This window comes from Lithobates pipiens, unplaced genomic scaffold (assembly GCF_037356315.1).
Source record: "Lithobates pipiens isolate NorthernLeopardFrog02 unplaced genomic scaffold, aLitPip1_a1.2 Scaffold_10, whole genome shotgun sequence".
Lineage (NCBI taxonomy): Eukaryota > Metazoa > Chordata > Amphibia > Anura > Ranidae > Lithobates > Lithobates pipiens.
Genome location: NW_027507686.1, coordinates 239540257 through 239562983, shown reverse-complemented (window position 1 = coordinate 239562983; position 22727 = coordinate 239540257). Strand labels below are relative to the sequence as shown.

General features: G+C 46.5%; 1 protein-coding gene across 1 annotated transcript in view; it reads right to left on the bottom strand.

The window, feature by feature from the left end:
• Window positions 1-599: 599 nt before the first annotated feature.
• Window positions 600-22727, bottom strand: part of SYT13 (synaptotagmin 13) — a 73580-nt gene continuing 51452 nt past the window's right edge. Inside the window, exons 4-6 of the mRNA XM_077463251.1 lie at window positions 21519-21832; window positions 8705-8831; window positions 600-5463 (exon numbers count right to left, since the gene is read on the bottom strand). Of these exons, the coding sequence (XP_077319377.1) occupies window positions 5156-5463; window positions 8705-8831; window positions 21519-21832 (749 nt within the window). The 3' untranslated portion in view covers window positions 600-5155. The remainder of the gene's footprint in view (window positions 5464-8704; window positions 8832-21518; window positions 21833-22727) is intronic.

The window sequence follows — 22727 nt, the reverse complement described above, 5'->3', positions numbered from 1 at the left end:
CACAGGGCATTTTTTTTTTTTTTGCAGTAAACATTATAGGATTATTAAAGACCTGGGACACATGTGGGGGCCCCACGGGGAATAGTAATGTAGCGCAGAGTGTGCCAGTGGGTGTGACCAAATTGCTCTTGCTGACATTATCACCCCACCCTTCAGTGATGCCAAACCGGCCCCCAGATAGCGGCGGATTTGTGTATGTCTATCGTGGTTACTTGGGGAGCCACAGCCTGGTTTGAATAATGTGTCCGGGTTTCAGGTGGACTGGAACCCAGACACATGATTCAAAACCTGAACTGTCCGGGTGAATCCTGGACCGGTGGCAAGCCTACTGATTACCTCTGTGCCAATCAAGAAGACAAGTTGAGTAAAATAAAATAGCAAGGTTTTGACTTTTTTCTGTTTGACTTTTTTCTGTTTGTCTAATCAAATTTTTTTTTCATTAGCAGGAAAACATAATTTTAGCTAAAACATTTTTAACAAATATCTGTATTTTTTTTTTTTTTATAAAATAAAAAATAATAATACCATCAGTGAACATTTTTAAGCAAGTCATAAGGAACTGTTGAAAATACACATAAAAAGAGACTTCAGACAGTGAATCCCTATGTGATCCAACGTTTTACTTCTGGTTGGAGCTGAAAGTGAACACCAGGTAGACATTTAAATACACACTTGATGTACTGCACATAATGTATATATTTGAGAAAATATTTATTATGCTGGTTAGTTGTGTTGTGATCCAAAATAGCAGAGCTGGATTGGTGACCTCAAATTTTGCTAAGTGTCTTCTGCACACGTCTATTGTGACTACCAATGTTCTTTTCTTGATTTAGAACACACTTGAGGAGTTCTAAGATTGAGTCCCATTATTATTATCATTCAAGCCCTGATGAAGGGGGATTGTCAGCCCCAGAAACACGTTGGATGCCTTTTATCTTCTTATCACATTAATATCAACAATAAATGATTATGGAAATTTAGGAAGACCTCCTGAGACTCTTTTTTTCTTTTTCATTTAAATTCCTCAATTTTGGAGGGTCCCTGCTTTGTGGTAGTGTCAGGACCCTTGTCTGAACCTGCGACCTTTGCTGTGTCTGGAATTGTCTCTTTTTGCTGAGCCAACTGGGATGCTGGACAGCTCCCTGAACATTTCTTTGAATGATCTTGTCTTGAACCTTGTTTCTCTTGAACCTTGAACCCTTTATTCCTCCCATAATATTCCTATTTTAGTCATGCCTTTGAACCTTCTGTTTGCCAGATTATTGTGCTTTCTCCAGCCAATATCTCATTCTTGTATGCAGTCTCCTCTGGCATGTGTATGTATCTGTACATTTGCTATCTCTCGTTACCGACCTTTGGTTTGTTCCTCAACTTTGTTTCTGCTTGATCCCAACCTGTGACCACTTGTTACTGACCTTTGGCTTGGTTACTGACTACACTGCTGCTTGATCCCTACCTGCTATACTGTATCTGCTACATGACCCTGGCTTGCACACCTCATGGTGGGGTGATCCTGGACCCCAACCTGGTACTAACACGCAGTAAAACCTATCGCCACCATCAGGAGCTCTGGTGAACACCAATTAGTGCTTAGACTCTGCACCTCGGGTAAGCCTGTGACCTGCTTGTATACCTATCCAGCTGGTCGATGGAAGCCTCTCTACTGCTATAACTACTGGTTTCCCAGCCTGACCCCTGACCATGACATAGAGCTGCCAAAGTTAGGTCAAGCCCAACCAACACCTCTTGTTTGACGGACAAAGGACCCAAGTGCACACCTACTTTTTCTGGGACTCACTTTTTCGAAGGCAGTAAAGTAATATGGCTTAATTAAAGTACAACCCCCAAATGCTTGGGTTATAGGGAGCTGTAGAGCTTGCACACCTCCCGGCTTTATGAGATAAGAAAGAGAGACACCTTTAAGCACAAAGAGCACAAAGAATAACTTAGGACACACACCCTTCCATGCCCCCAGCTACGTTGACCACGAAGAAATAATATACAAGAAGATTGGATATACCTACTAGCGCTCCCTCTACTTTTACCCTCTATATGGTTGGATGGAAGGTTTAGTGTAGAGCAGCCTTTCTCAAGCCTTTCAACATAGAGGAACCCCTGAAATAACTTTCCGGTCTTAGGGAACCCTTGCTAAAAATGACTATATCTACAACTCATTATACATTAGTGCAGGGCCATCTTTAATATTGATTGGACCCTGGGCAAAACTTTTCTTGCCCCCCCCCATGCAGTTTTGCTCTCTACCTGCTCTGAGACATACAATAAATAGCAGCTAAACTTAAAATCAATTTACTGAATCAGATTGGGCGGCTATTGCGATTGTTTGCCAGAGATTACAGTGTATCATGACCGCTTACTGACTGGTTGCTAGAGGTTACAGCACACATAATGGTTCACTGGTTAGTTGCTAGAAGTTACAGCACATCATTTTTTCTTGCTGATTGGTTGCTAGAGATTACTGTGGATATGACCTCAGGAGGGACATGATATACATATGAATGCCGCTGGCTGCCACTATTTACATATGAATGCTGTTAATTTACATGTAAACACGGGGTCTGGAGGTGAGTCATCTGTACACAACAATAGGGTAGAGCTGGGCAGTATTAGTAGCAGCACTTCACACTGAGATATCAGGACACAGCACAGGACTAAAACCTCAAGGGACGAGGGAATTTAAACCAGGATAGTTGGCAAGTATGAGGCAGCTGCTTTGGGCCCCACAACAATGACAGGGCCCAGGGCAGCTGTCCCTTTTGCCCTGCCTTAAAAACGGCCCTGCATTAGGGTGATGGTCAGGGGGAAGAATGCTACTTATACTTGTGATCTTTGAAAGGAATTACCCCGTTACAGATAGCTAAAAAGATCAATGGTGTCAATGGGAGCTTATCTGAAAAGGATAAATTGCTCAAGGAACCCTTAGAAACCTCGGGAGGGACCCTAGAATTCTATGGAACCCTGGCTGAGAAACCCTGGTGTCGTTTTTAGTACTGTTGTTACATTTTAAGGAGGTCTTTATATCAGAACAAAAAGAAAGACAGCTTAGGAGAAACTTAGTTGGTTCTAAAAGAGGGACTGTCCCTCCAAACGGAGAACAGTTGCGAGTTATAATGAGGTCAACCCTTTGCAATTCAAAAGAGCCCTGATTGGTTTAGAATGAGACCCCTCCCTCTTCCAATGTGAATGCTGCTCTTCAACGTTTTACAAGAAAATAATATAAAGACAAATTCAGATAATAAATTGTTTTGTTTGAAAAGAAATTAAAGTGATATCAAACCCTACATTTTTAAGCACTTATAACAGCTGATTTAATCTCTTACTGAGTATTGTATCTTTTAATCCTAATCTATGTTCCAATTTAAATTGGAGCCATGACCACAGCTCCAAGTCTCCTCTTTCATGGTGGCTCCTTTATCTTGCAGCATCTGAAATATGTACTGTACCTGCAATAAATGAGTAAATACAGTGGAACCTTGGTTAACGAGTAACGCGGTTAACGAGCAACTTTTTCTTTTAAATTTTGACTCGGTTCGCAAGTGTTGTCTCGCAAAACAAGCAGAATTCAAGCTAATGGGGTGTGCAGTGCTGCATTTGGCCAGAGGTGTGGGGACGCCGGTGACACTCAGAATGGTTCGGAGCCGTTTGGAAATACTCGGAAACACTCAGAAATACTCAGTGTTTTCCGAGCCGTTCCGAGGCTTTCAGAGTTCAGCCGAGCTGTCCCAGAGTATTTCTGAGGCTCTCCGGCACTCGCCCACAACCTCTGGTCACATGCGGTATTGCGTGCAATAGAAGTCAATGCGGAACGAATTATCTTCGTTTCCATTGACTTCTATGGGGAAACTCACTTTGATATGCCAGTGCTTTGGATTACAATCATTCTCCTGGAATGGATTATGCTCGTAATCCAAGGTTCCACTGTAAATGGAATCACCCTTGCATGCAGGCACTAGAGTTGTGCCTCCCTACACTGTATGCATCAATAGAAACACACAGCACCATAGCCTAGGATGGCATGGCACTGCTCTGCTCCTCTATTTCCTCCCCACCCTCCTGGCTGGAGACTACATTGTCCATTGTTAACTCTTTCCTGTGAGCAATGAGAGAGCAGGAGGCAGCAACACTGAAACCTGCAATCTGCAAGTGCTGGGGTAAATATTTTAATAAATACCTTACTAGGGAATGTTTATTTTATTGTGCTCAATGTTTTAAGCTAAAAAACATTGAGGGCTTAAAGTGGTTGTAAACCTCAGCCATGAAATATGAACAAAGCATATCCCTCTATAGTGTGTACTTGTCTCAATCCAGAACACTGTCATTTCTGTTTGCTGCCGCCTTCCTCTGCTGTCAACACGAATCACTTCTGACAAGTTATGCTGACACCAAGAGATAAATGGTGACAAGGGAGGGATCTCCAGCTGATTGAGTCTCAGCTCTGTTCCTGTGTGTTGTGTGAAGGGGGGGGGGGGGTGTCCTTTCCCTCCAATCAGCTTTACGAGCTCTCCTCTCTGAGCTCTGCAGTATGTGACCTCAGCTCTCAGCCCCCTGGTTTCTGAAAACTCAGACAAGCTTTATAAATTCTGAACTTTGAACAGATGTAGAGAAGAGAAGATGGCAGATAAACAGGTCCAACTTATGTAGGAGGATTGGTTTCATCTCTCCATATGACCTGAGGCCAGTCACTTCACTGGGTGTATGGAAGGGTTTACAACCACTTTAATACTACTGTAATGATTTCTTAACACATATGTGAACTAAACCGTTTTTAAATATTTAAATCACCTTTAAAGTGATTTTGTTTCTTGTGAAGTGAGGTCACATTGTGGTAGAACACGTAGGAACCGCGTGGAAATGAGGTCCACCTTGACATTCATGCTGCCATTGAATTATGATGAAGACATTACACACAATAAATACCAATGACTTCTATTACAAAGTGAAGCCATCTTTGTTGATGGTGGCATTTGTTTTCCTTTGGACATCATGACCCGCATCGGCCACCTTATGTTTGTCTCTAATTTGTAGGCTGATGAGACCTTTGGACGGTGAAGTGCTGTAAGGCTTGTGCCGTGTCTCTCCCCCTGGATGACGTGCTGATTGTGAACCGGTGTGACCCGACTGGCAGTCCGGGCTTCTCTCATGGAAGCAAGCGGTGCCACATGGCTATCTGTCTCCTGGGGTTGTCAATCATCTCTTGCCAATGGCTTTTTCCTGTAGCAGTCTGATGTGACCCCAGACCGCAGGTCCCCAGGGAATAACTCGGGCCCCCACCAGGTTCCTGGCAGAGCATATCTATCTCTACGCTGACCTCTTTCAGCAGCTCCGGCGGCACCTCGAACATGATCATCTCGTTCCAGACGGGATTAATTTTGTGCTTTGCCCTTTTGCTTTGTTTCTTCTTGAGTCTTTGAGATTGATGCCAGAGAGTGACCTTCACGTAGAGATCTACAGAGAGACATAAGTATTGATCCATGCATTATGCACACAAAGTACTCTGCAGATTCCCATTCCACCTTTAAAGCAAACCTAAGGCCAGATTATGGACATTCAAGTATTTATATATTCTTAAATAGTAAATGAACTTTAAAACAGTCATCACTGATCTGTGTAGCTACAGCCACTGTGGAGTAATTAGCCTTCAAAGTTGACATACTGATGTCCTTAGGCCTTTCTCGCAGCAGCACAGCTCATCCTGCTTACCCAGTCACTCTGTAGCCTTATTTTATGTTTCATATGCTGTCTGCATATCCTGCATGACAAAGAAACAAGCCTTGAAATGTCATCCACCAAGGGAAATAGCCCTGCAGAATTACCTTGCTTGGATTGGTGGATTTACGTATGAGGGCGGGACAATGATTTCATAGTAGCTCCCATTACTTTGCTCTCCTGCAACTGCTGAAACAGAGTTGTCAGCACATGCTATACTGGCAGATTCACATACATCACGAGCTGAGCTGTTGGGTCAATACTGAGAAAAGGGGCAGGGTGATCTGAGATTTTAAATAAACTGCTGGGAAGGGGGGCAGGGTTAGCTGAGCTCCTACGTCACTGCTGGGAGAGGGGAGCAGGGTGAGCTGAGCTCCTATGTCACTGCTGGGAGAGGGGAGCAGGGTGAGCTGAGCTCCTACATCACTGCTGGGAGAGGGGACCAGGGTGAGCTGAGCTCCTACGTCACTGCTGGGAGAGGGGAGCAGGGTGAGCTGAGCTCCTTCGTCACTGCTGGGAGAGGGGAGCAGGGTGAGCTGAGCTCCCACATCACTGCTGGGAGAGGGGACCAGGTTGAGCTGAGCTCCTACGTCACTGCTGGGAGAGGGGAGCAGGGTGAGTTGAGCTCCTTCGTCACTGCTGGGAGAGGGGAGCAGGGTGAGCTGAGCTCCTACATCACTGCTAGGAGAGGGGAGCAGGTTGAGCTGAGCTCCTATGTCCCTGCTGGGATAGGGGAGCAGGGTGTTCTGAGCTGCTAGGTTACTGCCAGGAGAGGGGAGCAGGGTGAGCTGAGCTCCTAGGTCACTGCTAGGAGAGGGGAGCACGGTGAGCTGAGCTCCTAAGTTACTGCTAGGAGGGGGGAGCAAGGTGAGCTGAGCTCTTATGCCACTGCTAGGAGATGGGAGTAGGCTGAACTGAACTCCTACGTCACTGCTGGGAGAGGGGACCAGGGTGAGCTGAGCTTCTACGTCACTGCTGGGAAAGGGGAGCAGCATGAGCTGAGCTCCTACGTCACTGCTGGGAGGGGGGGTGCTGAGCTCCTGAGTTACTACTAGGAGGAGAAGCAGGGTGGGCTGAGCTCCTAGGTCACCGCTAGGAGGGCGAGTAGGGTGATCTCAGCTGCTGAGTCACTGCTGGGAGAGGGGAACAGGGTAAGATACATAGTTACACAGTAGGTGAGGTTGAAAGAAGACACCGGTTGATCAAGTCCAACCTATGTGTGTTATTTTATGTCAGTATTACATTGTATATCCCTGTATGTTGCAGTCATTCAGGTGCTTATCTAATCGTTTTTTGAATCATCTACTAGGACCCCCAGATCCTTTTCCATCCTAGATTCCCCCAGAGGTTCTCCCCCCAGTGTATAGATTGCATTCATATTTTTGCCACCCAAGTACATTGTTTTACATTTTTCTACATTGAACCTCATTTGCCATGTAGTTGCCCACCCCATTCATTTGTTCCGATCTTTTTGCAAGGTTTCTACATCCTGCGGAGAAGTTATTGCCCTGCTTAGCTTAGTATCGTCCACAAATACAGAGATTGAACTGTTTACCCCATCCCCATCCTCCAGGTCGTTTATGAACAAATTAAATAGGATTGGTTCCAGCACAGAATCCTGGGGGACCCCACTACCCACCCCTGACCATTCCGAGTATTCCACATTTATCACCTCCCTCTGAACTCGCCCTTGTAGTTTTCAATCCATGTACTCACCCTATGGTACATGCCAATGGACCTTACTTTGTACAGTAAACGTTTATGGGGAACTGTGTCAAATGCTTTTGAAAAATCCAGATACATCACGTCTACGGGCCTTCCTTTATCTAGATGGCAACTCATCTCCTCATAGAAGGTTAATAGATTGGTTTGGCAAGAACGATTTTTCATGAATCCATGCTGATTACTGCTAATGATACAGTTTTCATTAGTAAAATCTTGTATATAGTCCCTTATCATCCCCTTGCATACTATTGATGTTAGGCTAACTGGTCTGTAATTCCCAGGGATGTATTTTGGGCACTTTTTAAATATTGGTTCTACATTGGCTTTTCTCCAATCTGCTGGTACCATTCCAGTTCCAGTCAGTAGACTGTCAGTAAAAAGATGAGCTCCTGAGTCATGGCTGGGAGGGGGGAGCTGAGCTGCTGAGTCACTGCTAGGAGGGGGAAGCAGGGGGAACTGAGCTCCTAAGTCGCTGCTAGTGGAGGGAAGCCCGGGTGGGCCAAGCTCTTGAGTCACTCCTAGGAGAGTGGAGCAGGGTGAGCTGAGCTCCTAAGTCACTGCAAGAAGAGGGGTCAGGGTGAGCCGACCTCCCGAGTCACTGCTTCTGCTAGGAGGAGGAGCAGGTGGAGCTGAAATCCTAAGTCACAGTTGGAAAAGGGGAGCTTGGTGAGCCAAGTTCTTAAGTCACTCCTGGGAGAGAGAACTGGGGCAATTGAGCTCCTAAATAACTGCTTGAAAAGGAGAACAGAGTGAGCCAAGCGCCTGAGTCACTGCTACTGCTAGGAGAAGGGAGCAGGATGAGCTGATCTCCTGTGTCACTGCTTGGCCAGAGGAGCAGGGTGAGCTGATCTCCTGTGTCACTGCTTGGCCAGAGGAGCAGGGTGAGCTGATCTCCTGTGTCACTGCTTGGCCAGAGGAGCAGGGTGAGCTGAGCTGCTGAGTCACTGCTGGAAAGGGGAGCAGAGGAAACCCCAGCATGCATGGGTCACAAAGAAGCAAGCTCTGAAACGACATCCAACTGGCACAATAGCCCTACAGCCCTGCCTTGCGTAGATTGGTGGGTTTTCACATAGGGGGTGGGACAATGATTTAATTGCAGCTCACATGATTGAATCGGGAGCTTGTTGTAGCAATCCTATTGGAAATGTGGCAGCTAACATTGTTTTCAGTGCAACAGAAAAATGCAACCAGTCATGGCTTGGGTCATTTTTAGAATATTCAGTCATTTCTTTTCATCCTCCTGCACAGATCTTACCTTTTCCTAGAAGGTTGTTGTTTTGGCTGGAATGTATGTTCCTGGCTTTGATAAGGACCACGATAAGACGATTGGCTGCCGGTAAGTAACTCATAGACAAGAGGACTTCACTTGAGTGCTCAGCATCCTGTAGAAATAAAATCCCCATATAATGAAAGCTGAAATCCAAGCAAAATGGCGAGCAACTCAAGGCACCCGGGGCCGTCTTTAATATTGATTGGACCCTGGGCAAACATTTTCTTGGGAACTCCCAAATTCACTTATCAACTATTTGCAGGCTCAAGGGGCAGCTGCTTTGGGCCCCACAACAATCAATGACTGGGCCCAGGGCAGCTGCCCCTTTTGCCCTGTGCTAAAGACAGCCCTGAAGGCACCATGATAATATGTATAGGCCAGTGATGGCGAACCTTGGCACTCCAGATGTTTTGGAACTACATTTCCCATGATGTTCAGCTACACTGCAGAGTGCATGAGCATCATGGGAAATGTAGTTCCAAAACATCTGGGGTGTCAAGGTTCGCCATCACTGGTATAGTATATGTCAACTCCTTTAGGACTCATTCAGTTGGCCAATAAAGAGTGCTTGTTATGAATATGTAAATGCTTGAATGTCCATTCACTGGCTACAGAAGCACTTTACCCACTTTACCCGACCAGCAGTTTATGAGATACTCCTGGCTGGCAGCTTTGTTGTTCCCCAGTGACACTGGCGGCCCATCCATTAGCGTCACCCCCCATCCATGCGTCCGGTCCCCTAATCTACATGCAGGGCGCTGGACACATGGATGGAAGGGGTGTTTCTTTTTTTGAAGCACATGATTAGAGCCCGAGGCTTTAATTGGCTTCAAAAAAGGGTGGGATCGGGGCACAGAACACTGCACCCCAAGCCCACCCACTTCTGTGACAATAGCGAATGCATATTTGCTATTGTCTTCCTCATTCTCCTCCCGGCCAATCAGAAAGCCCCTTTTGGCCAGGGAGTCTTAGGCTTAGGTCGCCGTCCATCTCCCATGGAGGGGGTCGTGTCCAGGAATCTCCGCCGTCCGTTTCCCACGATGGGGTTCTGTAATCAACGCCGTTCGCCTCCAGCAGGGGAAAGGGGGGTTGATGGTGTTAGTTTGCTGCCCCTCCCCCAAAATATTGACTACCAGCTGTCACTGCCTAGCGATGTACCCACACGTCGAGGGGGAACCTCCTTGTGTGCCGCCTGTCTCTCATGCTGTGTAGCACAAATTTTGTCGGAAGGCTCACAGCCAACGATTTTGGCTGTAAACTTGCTGAGTCCCTCCCCGTTAGCTAGGACCAGTCCCCGATTGCCCCGGACCACTATCACAGTCACACTAGAAATGTGACAGGCAGTCAGAAAGTCAGAGTTGCATTAAAAGCTACATGAAATCCAGTATATATACCATAGTTTGTAGGCGCTATAACTTTCACACAAACCAATTAACCACTTGACCTCCAGAGGATTTAACCCCCTTCCTAACCAGACCATTTTTTTTATGCGTGTTACGTTAACTGACAATTGCGCAGTCATGCAACACTGTACCCAAATAAAATTGATGTCCTTTTTTCCCCACAAATAAAGATTTATTTTGGTGGTATTTGATCACCTCTGTGGTTTTTATTTTTTGCGCTAAAAAGAAAAAAAAACAAATTTTGAAATAAAAACAATATTTTTTTACTGTCTGCTATAAAACATATCCAATAAAATCATTGAAAAAAAATCAATTTTTTTTTTATAAATTTACATCAATTTGTATTCTGCTAAATATTTTTGTTAAAAAAACAAAACAAAACAATAACCGTATATTGATTGATTTGCGCAAAAAGTCATAGTGTCTACAAACCAAGCAATATTGACTTAGAAAGAAGTTTTGACTCAAAATTGTCCGCTGGACTCAGCAGTCGGCGGACAATCCGGCCGTCTGTGCGCTAGTCCGCTGGACTTTTGAAATGAATGGACTTGCCCACACTCGGAGGAAAGTCACTTTGAACGTGGCTCCAGGTAGACGGGACTAGTGAAGGAGGTCAATGTCGCCGCCTCCATCGACGAGATTGACACCTCGCTGGCCCCGTCACCTGGTATGGACTTAAAGGGGAAGCCCTAAAAACGGCGTGGGGGTCCCCCCCAAGGTCCATGTCAGACCCTTATCCGAGCACGCAGCTCGGCCTTCAGAAAAGGGGGTGGGGACGAGCGAGCGTGCCCCCCCTTCTGATCCATACCAGGCCACGTGCCCTCAACATGGGGGGTTGCTTTGGGGAAGGGGGGCCCTGCGGCATTCAGGCGGGAGTCTGCATTCATGGCAATGGTGAGGCTGCATTCATGGCAATAGTGAGGCTGCAGTCATGGCAATGGTGAGGCTGCAGTCATGGCAATGGTGAGGCTGCATTCATGGCAATGGTGAGGCTGCAGTCATGGCAATGGTGAGGCTGCAGTCATGGCAATGGTGAGGCTGCATTCGGGCATTGGTGAGGCTGCATTCATGGCATTGGTGAGGCTGCATTCATGGCATTGGTGAGGGTGCATTCAGAGTCTGCATTCATGGCATGGAAGCCTTCTTCACAAATGCAGTGGAAATGTTTGTTTTTTATGGAAATAAGTTAATTTTCATGGCAAAGTGGGACATTCCAATTAATTGCAATTCACCTGATCACTCTTCATAACATTCTGCAGTATATGCAAATTGCCATCATAAAAACTGAGGCAGCAGACTTTGTGAAAATTAATATTTGTGCCATTCTCAAAACTTTTGGCCATGGTTGTACATTGAGCTGATCACAGTTACATATACTGTATATGTCTATAATTTCCCTACATCAGTCAGGTCCAAAGTCCGGCCCTCAAGCCAATTGCAGTCTGCGTTCCGGTTTAATGTGGCCCCACTGGTAATTTGTATATATATATTATATATATCTTTTGTGGCCCCCAACGAAATACCCGTGCTCAGGGATTCGTTGAGGGGGAAAACAAAAGATATAAACAGTACTTATCGTTCTGGCAGCCCGCTTACTCAGTGGCCTCTGTAACAGGAAGGCCCATCTCCTGGGCTGCCATTGGACAACTGTTCTGTCTATAATAGGGAGGCGGACTTTGTATTAAAGAGGCCGCCGAGTATACAGGAGATTCTCCTACGTGTAATCTGTTGGCGCTCGTCCCGCCCCCCCTCCCTGTCCCCTCTGAGGCTGCAGATGGGCATCGATCAGGCCGCACTGATGGCAATGGTGAGGCTGCATTAATGGCAATGGTGAGGCTGCATTCATGGCAATGGTGAGGCTCCATTCATGGCATTGGTGAGGGTGCATTCGGAGTCTGCATTCATGGCAACGGTGAGGCTGCATTCATGGCAATGGTGAGGCTGCATTCAGAGTCTGCATTCATGGCATTGGTGAGGCTGCATTCATGGCAATGGTGAGGCTCCATTCATGGCATTGGTGAGGGTGCATTCGGAGTCTGCATTCATGGCAACGGTGAGGCTGCATTCATGGCAATGGTGAGACTCCATTCATGGCATTGGTGAGGGTGCATTCGGAGTCTGCATTCATGGCAATGGTGCGGCTGAATTCATGGTAATGGTGAGGCTCCATTTATGACAATGGTGAGGCTGCATTCATGGCAATGGTGAGGCTGAATTCATGTCAATGATGAGGCTGCATTCATGTGAATGGTGAGACTGCATTCATGGCAATGATGAGGCTGCATTCATGGCAATGATGAGGCTGCATTCAGAGTCTGCATTCATGGCAATGGTGAGTCTGCATTAATGGCAATGGTGAGGCTCCATTCATGGCAATGGTGAGGCTGCATTCAGAGTCTGCATTCATGCATTGGTAAGGCTGCATTCATGGCAATGGTGAGGCTCCATTCATGGCATTGGTGAGGGTGCATTCGGAGTCTGCATTCATGGCAACGGTGAGGCTGCATTCATGGCAATGGTGAGGCTGCATTCAGAGTCTGCATTCATGGCATTGGTGAGGCTGCATTCATGGCAATGGTGAGGCTCCATTCGTGGCATTGGTGAGGGTGCATTCGGAGTCTGCATTCATGGCAACGGTGAGGCTGCATTCATGGCAATGGTGAGACTCCATTCATGGCATTGGTGAGGGTGCATTCGGAGTCTGCATTCATGGCAATGGTGCGGCTGAATTCATGGCAATGGTGAGGCTCCATTTATGACAATGGTGAGGCTGCATTCATGGCAATGGTGAGGCTGAATTCATGTCAATGATGAGGCTGCATTCATGTGAATGGTGAGACTGCATTCATGGCAATGATGAGGCTGCATTCATGGCAATGATGAGGCTGCATTCAGAGTCTGCATTCATGGCAATGGTGAGTCTGCATTCATGGCAATGGTGAGGCTCCATTCATGGCATTGGTGAGGGTGCATTCAGAATCTGCTTTCATGGCAATAGTGAGGCTACATTCATGGCAATGGTGAGGCTGCATTCATGGCGATGGTGAGACTGCATTCAGGGCAATGGTGAGGCTGCATTCAAAGGTTGCATTCATGGCAATGGCTAGGCTACAGATGGGCACTGATTAGGCTGCATTGATGGGCATTGACCCTTATTTTGCTTCATAGTTCTTTATTTAAAATTCATTTTTTTTCCCTGAAACTTTTTAAAAATGAAGCTCATCCTTGGACTCTTCACCACACACAGCCACAAAGGCAAGAGAATTCTTGTTGGGCGGCCCCGCGCATGTTCACTTCATCAAATCTGGCCCTCTTTGAAAAAAGTTTGGACACCCCTGCCCTACATCTAAACAATTAAATCTCACAAAATCAGATAAGGAATAAGGTTTTTTTTTCCTCACTAACAATCAATATTTATAATCTAGATGTCTAAAATGGAACTGTGATAATAAAGGCTGGATCTGTGTGATCAGTGACATCTCTCCCACCAGCAGGATATTAAATCGGGGAATGATATAGATGCTACAGATTGTGATATGTGTGGATCTATAAATAGCTACCTGAACCCCCTCTCCCCCTCCCCTCCCCCCCTTCTCCTCTACAAGTGATTCAGGAATGATCTGCACCAGCCGTTTCCTCCAGGGTCCCTGATGACGCAGACAGACATCTCTGCTCTAATCTAGGACAAGCTGATCTGGGAGGAGATGCCGCAGGTCTGCGCTCTCTAACCAGAGCTTCTGTAATAATACAGATGTTATTAAAGAGCACCTGTCATCGGAGCATTAAAGGGCAACTGTGCCCCAAAGTGGAGCCCTCCATTAAGGCATCCTACCAGGGCGGCGGAGAAGCAAAGGGAGGGTGACAAAAAACGTGCATTTGGGAATAGGGTTGCCACTTTTTCTTCAAGCCAAACCCGAACACTTTAGCGGGCGCACATACATTTTTTTTTCTTCAATAAACACTATAGGATTGTAACAGACCTGGGAAACCTTTGGGAACTCCAAAGAGAATAGTAATGTGGTGCACATAGTGCCCCCTCAACTTCCTCTCAAGCCCTGTTCTGAGCCACATTCCTATCTGAATAATGTGTCCGGGTTTGAGGTGGATTGAAACCCGGACACATGATTCAAAACCCGAACTGTCCGGGTGAATTCTGGACAGGTGGTAACCCTAGTTGGGAAGGACAATCAAATCCAGTGACGTGGGCGCTGGGGCGGGGCCGACTCATACATTCGGCATCTATGGACGCCGAATGCTGGACTCAGGAGCGCGCCCGCAAGGTAACCCCCTTGGGAGAGCGCTTCTCCTAGGGGGTTATCTGATGCGGGGAGGAGCCGCAAGAGCCACAGAGGGACCCCAGAAGAGGAGGATTGGGGCCACTCTGTGCAAAATTAGCTGCACAGTGGAGGTAAGTATGATATGTTTGTTATTAAAAAAAAAAAAAACAACCCTTACAATCTCTTTAATGTCCTGCCCCTAGGCAGGGTAAGAAACAAAAAATAATAGCTCAACGTTTTTCAACCAGGGTTCCTCCATAAGTTGTTAGGGGTTCCTTGAGCAATTTCTGACTCTCAGGTATCTAACCACTGACACTAATTTTCATTTGAGCTCTTTCTGTGAGGGGGCATTCATTCTATTCACCACTAATGTAAGGGGCATTCGTTCCACTAACTACCAGTGTAGGGGGCCCCTTACCCATGAACCACCTATGTAAGGGGGCCCTTTTCTATGGCCAAGTGGGCATTTCACTGGCCACCAATGTAAGGGGGAGCATTCCTGACCACCAATGTACGGAGATTCTTTCCTGACCACCAATGTAAGGGGAAGCTTTCCTGACCACCAATGTATGGAGGCGCTTTCCTGACCCCCAATGTAAGGGGAAGCTTTTCTGACCACAAATGTAAGGAGGCTCTTTCCTGACCACCAATGTAAGGGGAAGCTTTCCTGACAACCAATGTATGGAGGCTCTTTCCTGACCACCAATGTAAGGGGAAGCTTTCCTGACCACCAATGTATGGAGGCTCTTTCCTGACCACCAATGTAAGGGGGAGCTTTCTTGACCACCAATGTAAGGAGGCCCTTTCCTGACCACCAATGTAAGGAGGAGCTTTCCTGACCACCAATGTAAGGAGGAGCTTTCCTGACCACCAATGTAAGGAGGAGCTTTCCTGACCACCAATGTAAGGAGGAGCTTTCCTGACCACCAATGTAGGGGGCGCTTTCCTGACCTCCAATGTAATGGGGAGCTTTCCTGATCACCAATGTAAGGGGAAGCTTTCCTGACCACCAATGTATGGAGGCTCTTTCCTGACCCCCAATGTAAGGGGAAGCTTTTCTGACCACCAATGTAAGGAGGCTCTTTCCTGACCACCAATGTAAGGGGAAGCTTTCCTGACAACCAATGTATGGATGCTCTTTCCTGACCACCAATGTAAGGGGAAGCTTTCCTGACCACCAATGTATGGAGGCTCTTTCCTGACCACCAATGTAAGGGGGAGCTTTCTTGACCACCAATGTAAGGAGGCCCTTTCCTGACCACCAATGTAAGGGGGAGCTTTCCTGACCACCAATGTAAGGAGGAGCTTTCCTGACCACCAATGTAAGGGAGAGCTTTCCTGACCACCAATGTAAGGTGGAGCTTTCCTGACCACCAATGTAAGGGAGAGCTTTCCTGACCACCAATGTAAAGAGGCTCTTTCCTGACCACCAATGTACAGAGGCTCTTTCCTGACCACCAATTTAAGGAGGCTCTTTCCTGACCACCAATGTAAGGAGGCTCTTTCCTGACCACCAATGTAAGGGGGAGATTTCCTGACCACCAATGTGAGGGAACACTACAATTTTCACTATCTGCATTTCTTTTCTTCCCATTATTATTTGTATAATTTAATAATTGCTAAAAAAAAATAATTGCTGCTTATTACTATACAGAGTAGCAATGGGTGTCAAATTATGCTAAATATTACATTCCTTATTTGTTTATTGATTCTTAAGCTTCTACTTATTGATCACACTAATGTACAGAGATCTGTAGATATAGTAATTATTGACAGGGGTTCCCTGAGACCCGAAAGGTATTTCAAGGGCTCCTCCTGTTAAAGTTTGAAAAAGACTGCTCACCTGTAATCTGCAATTCTGCCTCCCCCGCAGTACTCCTATTCTGCCACAAGATGCCCTCGGTCTTCTCATCATTCAACCTCAAGGACAATGCTATCATTCAAGCCACAAGACTGAGAATATTTTGAATAATAGAGATCATGACCCCGCCCCCAAGGAGCACCTTTTATGTGTAGTATATTCATACAGTGAGCGTCGCTGACATCATCAGATCAGTGCCATTCTATGCATATTCTCCAACCAATGAAGAAGATCATGAAGAGGGGCCTGCATGTCACATGACCAGCCAGAAGACTTTGGGGGAAAAAAAACTTAAAGCCGAACGTAACTCTCAAAAGAGAGTTAGTTCCATTTTAACACCCCTCCCCAAGCAGAATTGAGGGAATTTTTTTAATTGTTTTCTATTTTTTACCATCTGGAAGACTTTGGTAAAAAAGTGAAAGTGGAAAGCGCCCCCTACTCTGCTTCTCGCTGGCACCGCCATCTTGAATTCATTTTTGTCACATGTGCAGAAATGCTGCAGGGGTCTTTGCCAGGTCTAAGGGCCCCTTGCACATGCGCATGCACACTGTGTGGAGCCCTGCCAGTGAACTTACAGACACCTGTGCCGCTTCTGCACATGAGCGGGATTCCGCGATCCGCCTCCTGGGATGAGTGACGTAGAAACCCCAGGAGGCAGTTTAGCAGGACAGCGCACATGTGCAGAAACGCCACACTGGATCCCAGAGTGAGTGTTCCTGCGCCTAGCGGGGTCCGAGTACGTCATTCTTACCTAGGACCTGAACTTTAGGAAAGAAAATCTTTTAGTTGTAAACCTCAGACATGAAATATGAACAAAGCATATCCCTCTATAGTATGTACTTGTCTCAATCCGGAGTACTAAGTCTCATTTCTGTCTGCTGCCTCCTTCCTCTGCTATCAGCATGAGTCACTTCTGAGAAGTCTTCCTGACACCAAGAGAAAAAAGGTGACAGACCCCCACCTGATTGACAGCCTCAGCTCTGTTCCTGTGTGCCGTGTGGAGGGGGGTGTGTCCCCTCCCTCCAATCAGCTCATAGAGCACTTTTCACTGAGCTTTGTAGTATGTAACTTTAGCTCTCCACCCCCTGTTTTCTGAAAGACAAGCTGTATAATTTCTGCAATTAGAACGGCTGTAGAAAAGAGATTTCTGCAGATAGACAGGTACAACTTATATAGGAGTATTTGTTTCCCTGCAGGGCTGGGACAAGGGGTGGGAAGGAAGGGCGGCTGTCCTGGGCATGGTGGTATCATGTAAGGTGGGTGGGGCACCACAAAGAGATTGGGGGGGAGGGTATTTGTGTTGGAATGGGGAATTTGGGGGGCAACAGGGGTTAAGTATTGTTCTGGGGGGGGGGGATATGGAGGGGGGTGCTAAGAGTGTCGATAAAGGGGGATTTGTGTAGGTAGGGGGGATGGAGGGAAGAAGATTTGTGCTAGGAGGAGGGATTTGGGGGTAATTTGTGCTGGAAGGGGGAGATTTGTACTAGGAGGGGACATTTTGGGGGTAGAGGATTTGTGTTAGGAAGGGGGATTTTTTTTTGTTTTTTTTTTTTGGTGGAGCATTTGAGTTGGGGGATTTGAGGGACGAGGACAAATATTTGTGCTGAGAGGGGGGAATTTCAGCAGGGGGCGGATTTGTACTTGGAGGAGGAGGAAGAATTTATGCTTTGGAGGTAAGCATGCAGATTAGTGCTCAATGTCTTTTTTTGGGGGGGGGGGGGGGGGATTTTTGCTGACACATAATGCTCATGCATCTTGGGGGGGCAGTTTGGCATGTTTGCCCTGGGCTCTAGATGACCCCTTGTCCTGGCACCGATCACCTGAGGCCGGTCACTTCACAGGTTATATGTAGAGGTTTACAGCCACTTTAAAAAAAAAAAAGAGAGAGGAACATTAAAAGGAGAACGCCTGTCAGTGCCCTTCACAGATGCCAATCAGTGCCTATCAGTAATGCCTGTCAGTACCTCCTCATCAGTGCCATCTATTAGTGCTCATCAGTGCCATCCATTCAGTGCCCATCAGTGCTACCTAATAGTGCCCATCAGTGCCACCTAATAGTGCCCATCAGTGCCCATCACTGACGCCTATCAGTGCCCATCAGTGATGCCTATCAGTGCCCATCAGTGACGCCTATGAGTGCCTATCAGTGATGCCTATCAGTGCCACCTATTAGTGCCCGTCAGTGTTGCCCATCAGTACCCATGAGTGCTGCATATCAGTGCCCATCAATTCTATATATCAGGGCCCATCAGCGCTGCATATCAGTGCCCATGAATTCTATATATCAGTGCCATCAGTGCTGCATATCAGTGCCCATGAATTCTATATATCAGTGCCATCAATGCTGTGCATCAGTGCCCATCAATTCTATATATCAGTGCCCATCAGTGCCACGTTATCAATGCCACCTCATCAGTGCCCATCAGTGCTGCCTTATCAGTGCCCGCCAGTAAAGGAGAAAACTAAATTTTATAACAGAAACCAAGAAAAAAAAAATCTGAAATTTCTGTCTTTTTTAGTTTGTTTAGCAAAAAAATAAAAAACCCCAGTGGCGATCAAATACAACCAAAAGAAATCTCTATTTGGGGGGAAAAAAATATAAAAATGTAGTTTGGGTGCAGTGTTGTGTGACCGCGGAATTGTCATTCAAAGTGCGACAGCGCTGAAAGCTGAAAATTGTCCTGGGCAGGAAGGGGGTAAAATTGCCCGGTGTCGAAGGGGTTAAGCGCGGCTTCCTTGGAGTTCCTGCCATTAGAACGTCTCTTCCTCCGTCTCCGGCACAGCGGATGGATAGGACAAATCACGGGTGTGAGTTAGCGATTGCTACAATGACGTCTGTTGCTAAATATAGGCGGCATCGGACGTAATTATTCTGCGGCGGAATTTTTATTGTTTGTGATGGAAGCGCCTCCACTCTCCTCTCCGCTCTCCTCTCCGCTCTCCTCTCCGCTCTCCTCTCCGCTCTCCTCTCCGCTGTGATAACTCTGCTGATTGAATTTATTACTCACGCCTAAATGCCGTATAATGTGAACTCTTCCCTGATGATGACGGTTTTGTTCTGAATACAAAGAACTTCATTCTCACCCAAACAAAGGATCTCGTTTTCAAACAAGAAGCTGCTGAAATCCTCCAATGTAACACCATGGAGGGGGGGGGGAGATTTACTAAACCCGGAGTACACAGAACATGGTGCAGCTCTGCAGAGTAACCAATCAGCTTCCAGGTTTTATTGTCAAAGCTTAAAGGGATTGTAAAGGTATTTTTTTTATTTTTTTAAAATAACAAACATGTTATACTTACCTCCACTGTGCAGCTCGTTTTGCACAGAGTGGCCCCGAACCTGCTCTTCTGGGGTCCCTCGGCGGCTGTCTCTGCTTCCCCCCGCAAGTACTTCTCACGTTCATGCGAGCTCCCTCGCATGGTGAGAAGTACCTGCGGGCGCGCTCCCGTGATACAGCCGGCAGCTATAGCCGCTCGCTGTATCACATGGCCCCGCCGCCCGGCGCGCCGCATCATTGGATCTGATTGACAGCAGCGCGAGCCAATGGCTGCGCTGCTTTCAATCCATCCACTCCAGCCAATCAGCAGCCAGGCTGAGTGGTGAAGAGGACGGCGGAGGCGAGCGCGGGACTTTTGAGGGGTCAGGTAAGTAAAACGGGGGGGGGGGACTGGGGGCGCAGGCAGTGTCAGATGTTTTTTCACCTTAATGCATAGAATGCATTAAGGTGAAAAAAATTTACCTTTACAACCCCTTTAAAGTGGTTGTAAACCCTAACATATATTCAGTGAAGTGACTGGCTTCAGCTGATACACAGAGATGAAACAAATCATCCTACATACGTTGTACCTGTTTATCTGCAGCCATCTCTGCTCTACACCTAATCAAAATGCACAGTTTATACAGCTTGTCTGAGCTGTGAGAAAAAGGGGGCAGAGCTGAAGTTACTTTGCAGAGCTCAGTGAGGAGAGCTTTGCGAGGCGATTGGAGGGAAAAGAAAATCCCCCCCCCCCCCCCCCCCCCGCACATTCACAAAACACATCAGAACAGAGCTGAGGCTTTCAATCACAGGCTGTGTGCTGGGGCCCCTTCCCTGCCACTTTTTTTCTCTTGGTGTCAGGAAAACAGAGGAAGCAAGCAGTGGTCAGAAATGAAATGACATTCTATGTTTTGGTGCTTATGAAAAACATTCTTTAGATTGACTTCTAGTAGTGAAATGGTTTGGCTTACGTCTTCCACACTATCTTACCTTTTTCTATGCTGCCCATACTCTTTTGTTCTTTTTATATGGATTTCGCCAAAATTAATATAAATTGTCGCACAAAATGGTAACAATCTCTGACCATTTCTTGTATCACATATCTGCAGTCTCTGACCATCTCTTGCATCCTGTCTGCAATCTCTGACCATCTCTTGTATCATGTCTGCAGTCTCTGACCATCTCTTGTATCATGTCTGCAATCTCTGACCATCTCTTGTATCATGTCTGCAGTCTCTGACCATCTCTTGTATCATGTCTGCAGTCTCTGACCATCTCTTGTATCATGTCTGCAATCTCTGACCATCTCTTGTATCATGTCTGCAGTCTCTGACCATCTCTTGTATCATGTCTGCAGTCTCTGACCATCTCTTGTATCATGTCTGAAGTCTCTGACCATCTCTTGTATCATGTCTGCAGTCTCTGACCATCTCTTGTATCATGTCTGCAATCTCTGACCATCTCTTGTATCATGTCTGCACTCTCTGACCATCCCTTGTATCATGTCTGCAGTCTCTGACCATCTCTTGTATCATGTCTGAAGTCTCTGACCATCTCTTGTATCTTGTCTGCAGTCTCTGACCATCTCTTGTATCATGTCTGCAATCTCTGACCATCTCTTGTATCATGTCTGGAATCTCTGACCATCTCTTGTATCATGTCTGCAATCTCTGACCATCTCTTGTATCATGTCTGCAATCTCTGACCATCTCTTGTATCTTGTCTGCAGTCTCTGCCCATCTCTTATATCATATCTGGAGTCTGTGACTATCTCTTATGTCATATTTGCAGTCTCCGACCACCTCTTGTATCACGTCTGCAGTCTCTGACAGCCTTCTATAGTATTACATTCACTAAATATTATTTAACTGACTCGGTATAGAGGGCCTCAAGTGTGGCCCTTTGGTGGCATCAGGGGCCACACTTGAGGCCCTCTATACCGAGTCAGTTGACCACCACTGGTCTAGACCTTGGCTCTTGCGGTACTGCTGTTGCTCTCACCTTTTCAGGTGCCCTGAGATCCACCCATCGCGCCGTGCCAAACGGTATGCCAACATTGGCCAGGCTCAGGGTGATCTCCCCGGCCACCTGGTGCCTGGAGAATCGGTCGCAGTTGCGCAGGGTGAGGGTCAGCGTGGCTTGGGCTCGGTCCTCCTCCTGCAGGGGGAACAACAGAGCTTCTTCCCAGACGGTGTGCGCCGATCTTTTCACCAAGGCGGTCTGCGCCTCCGTCCGTCCGCGCTGCTTCTTCAGAGTGCCCATAACGTAGCAGTGACTCCCAGAATCCTCCTCTCCAGGCAGCAGCACACCTACAGCTTAATCACAAGACAACATTTCATTGATGTTTGATGGTCAAATGTATTTTATGATTATTTTTTACTCTTGTTTTGATATTTTTTGAGCAAATCTAAACCCAAAAACAAAGTTTTCTTTTTCTGATCCCCCCCCCCCCCCCCTTAGAAAAACACACATCCCCTCCCTTCATGTCTACACTCATCCCTCCATTGTATCTATGGAGGGATCCACAGGCTGGGCTTCAAACATGCCTGGCTTTGCTCATCTCCATTACAAGTGGTGGGTTGATGGGACTAGTAGTTTACACAAGGAGAAAAAAGCTCTGTGCTTTCTTTTCAACTTACAGGTAGTGACATGGATATGGCATTTCTGGTAGGATCAACAGTTATTCTGTACTTTCTGAATATATTCTTTGGCTGAAAAGGTAAAACTAATACAGCCACCACACCTTAAGACTAGTAAACTGAAATATATAAATAAAAAAAAAAAATTGTTTGTTCTTTTCCATTTCATGTATTTTTTTTTTTTATTTCTGGCAGGATCAATGGGTATTTCCTGTACTTGCTGAAAATATTCTTTACCTGAAAAGAGAAAACTAATGCAGCCACCCCATCTAAGGACTGGTAAACTGCAATATACAGTAAAACCTTGGATTACGAGCATAAATTGTTCCAGAATAATGCTTGTAATGCAAAGCACTTGTATATCAAAGCGAGTTTCCCCATAGGAAATAATGGAAAATCAGATAATCCGCTCCACAGCCACTGCTTGTCTATGCAGTATCGCATGTGGCCAGAGGTGCGGGGGGTGCCGGAGACACTGGGAAAAACACGGAGACCACTCAGACGCTCAGAGACACGTGGAGATGCCCTGAGACACTTGGAAACACTCTGAGACACTCTATCCGACTATCTC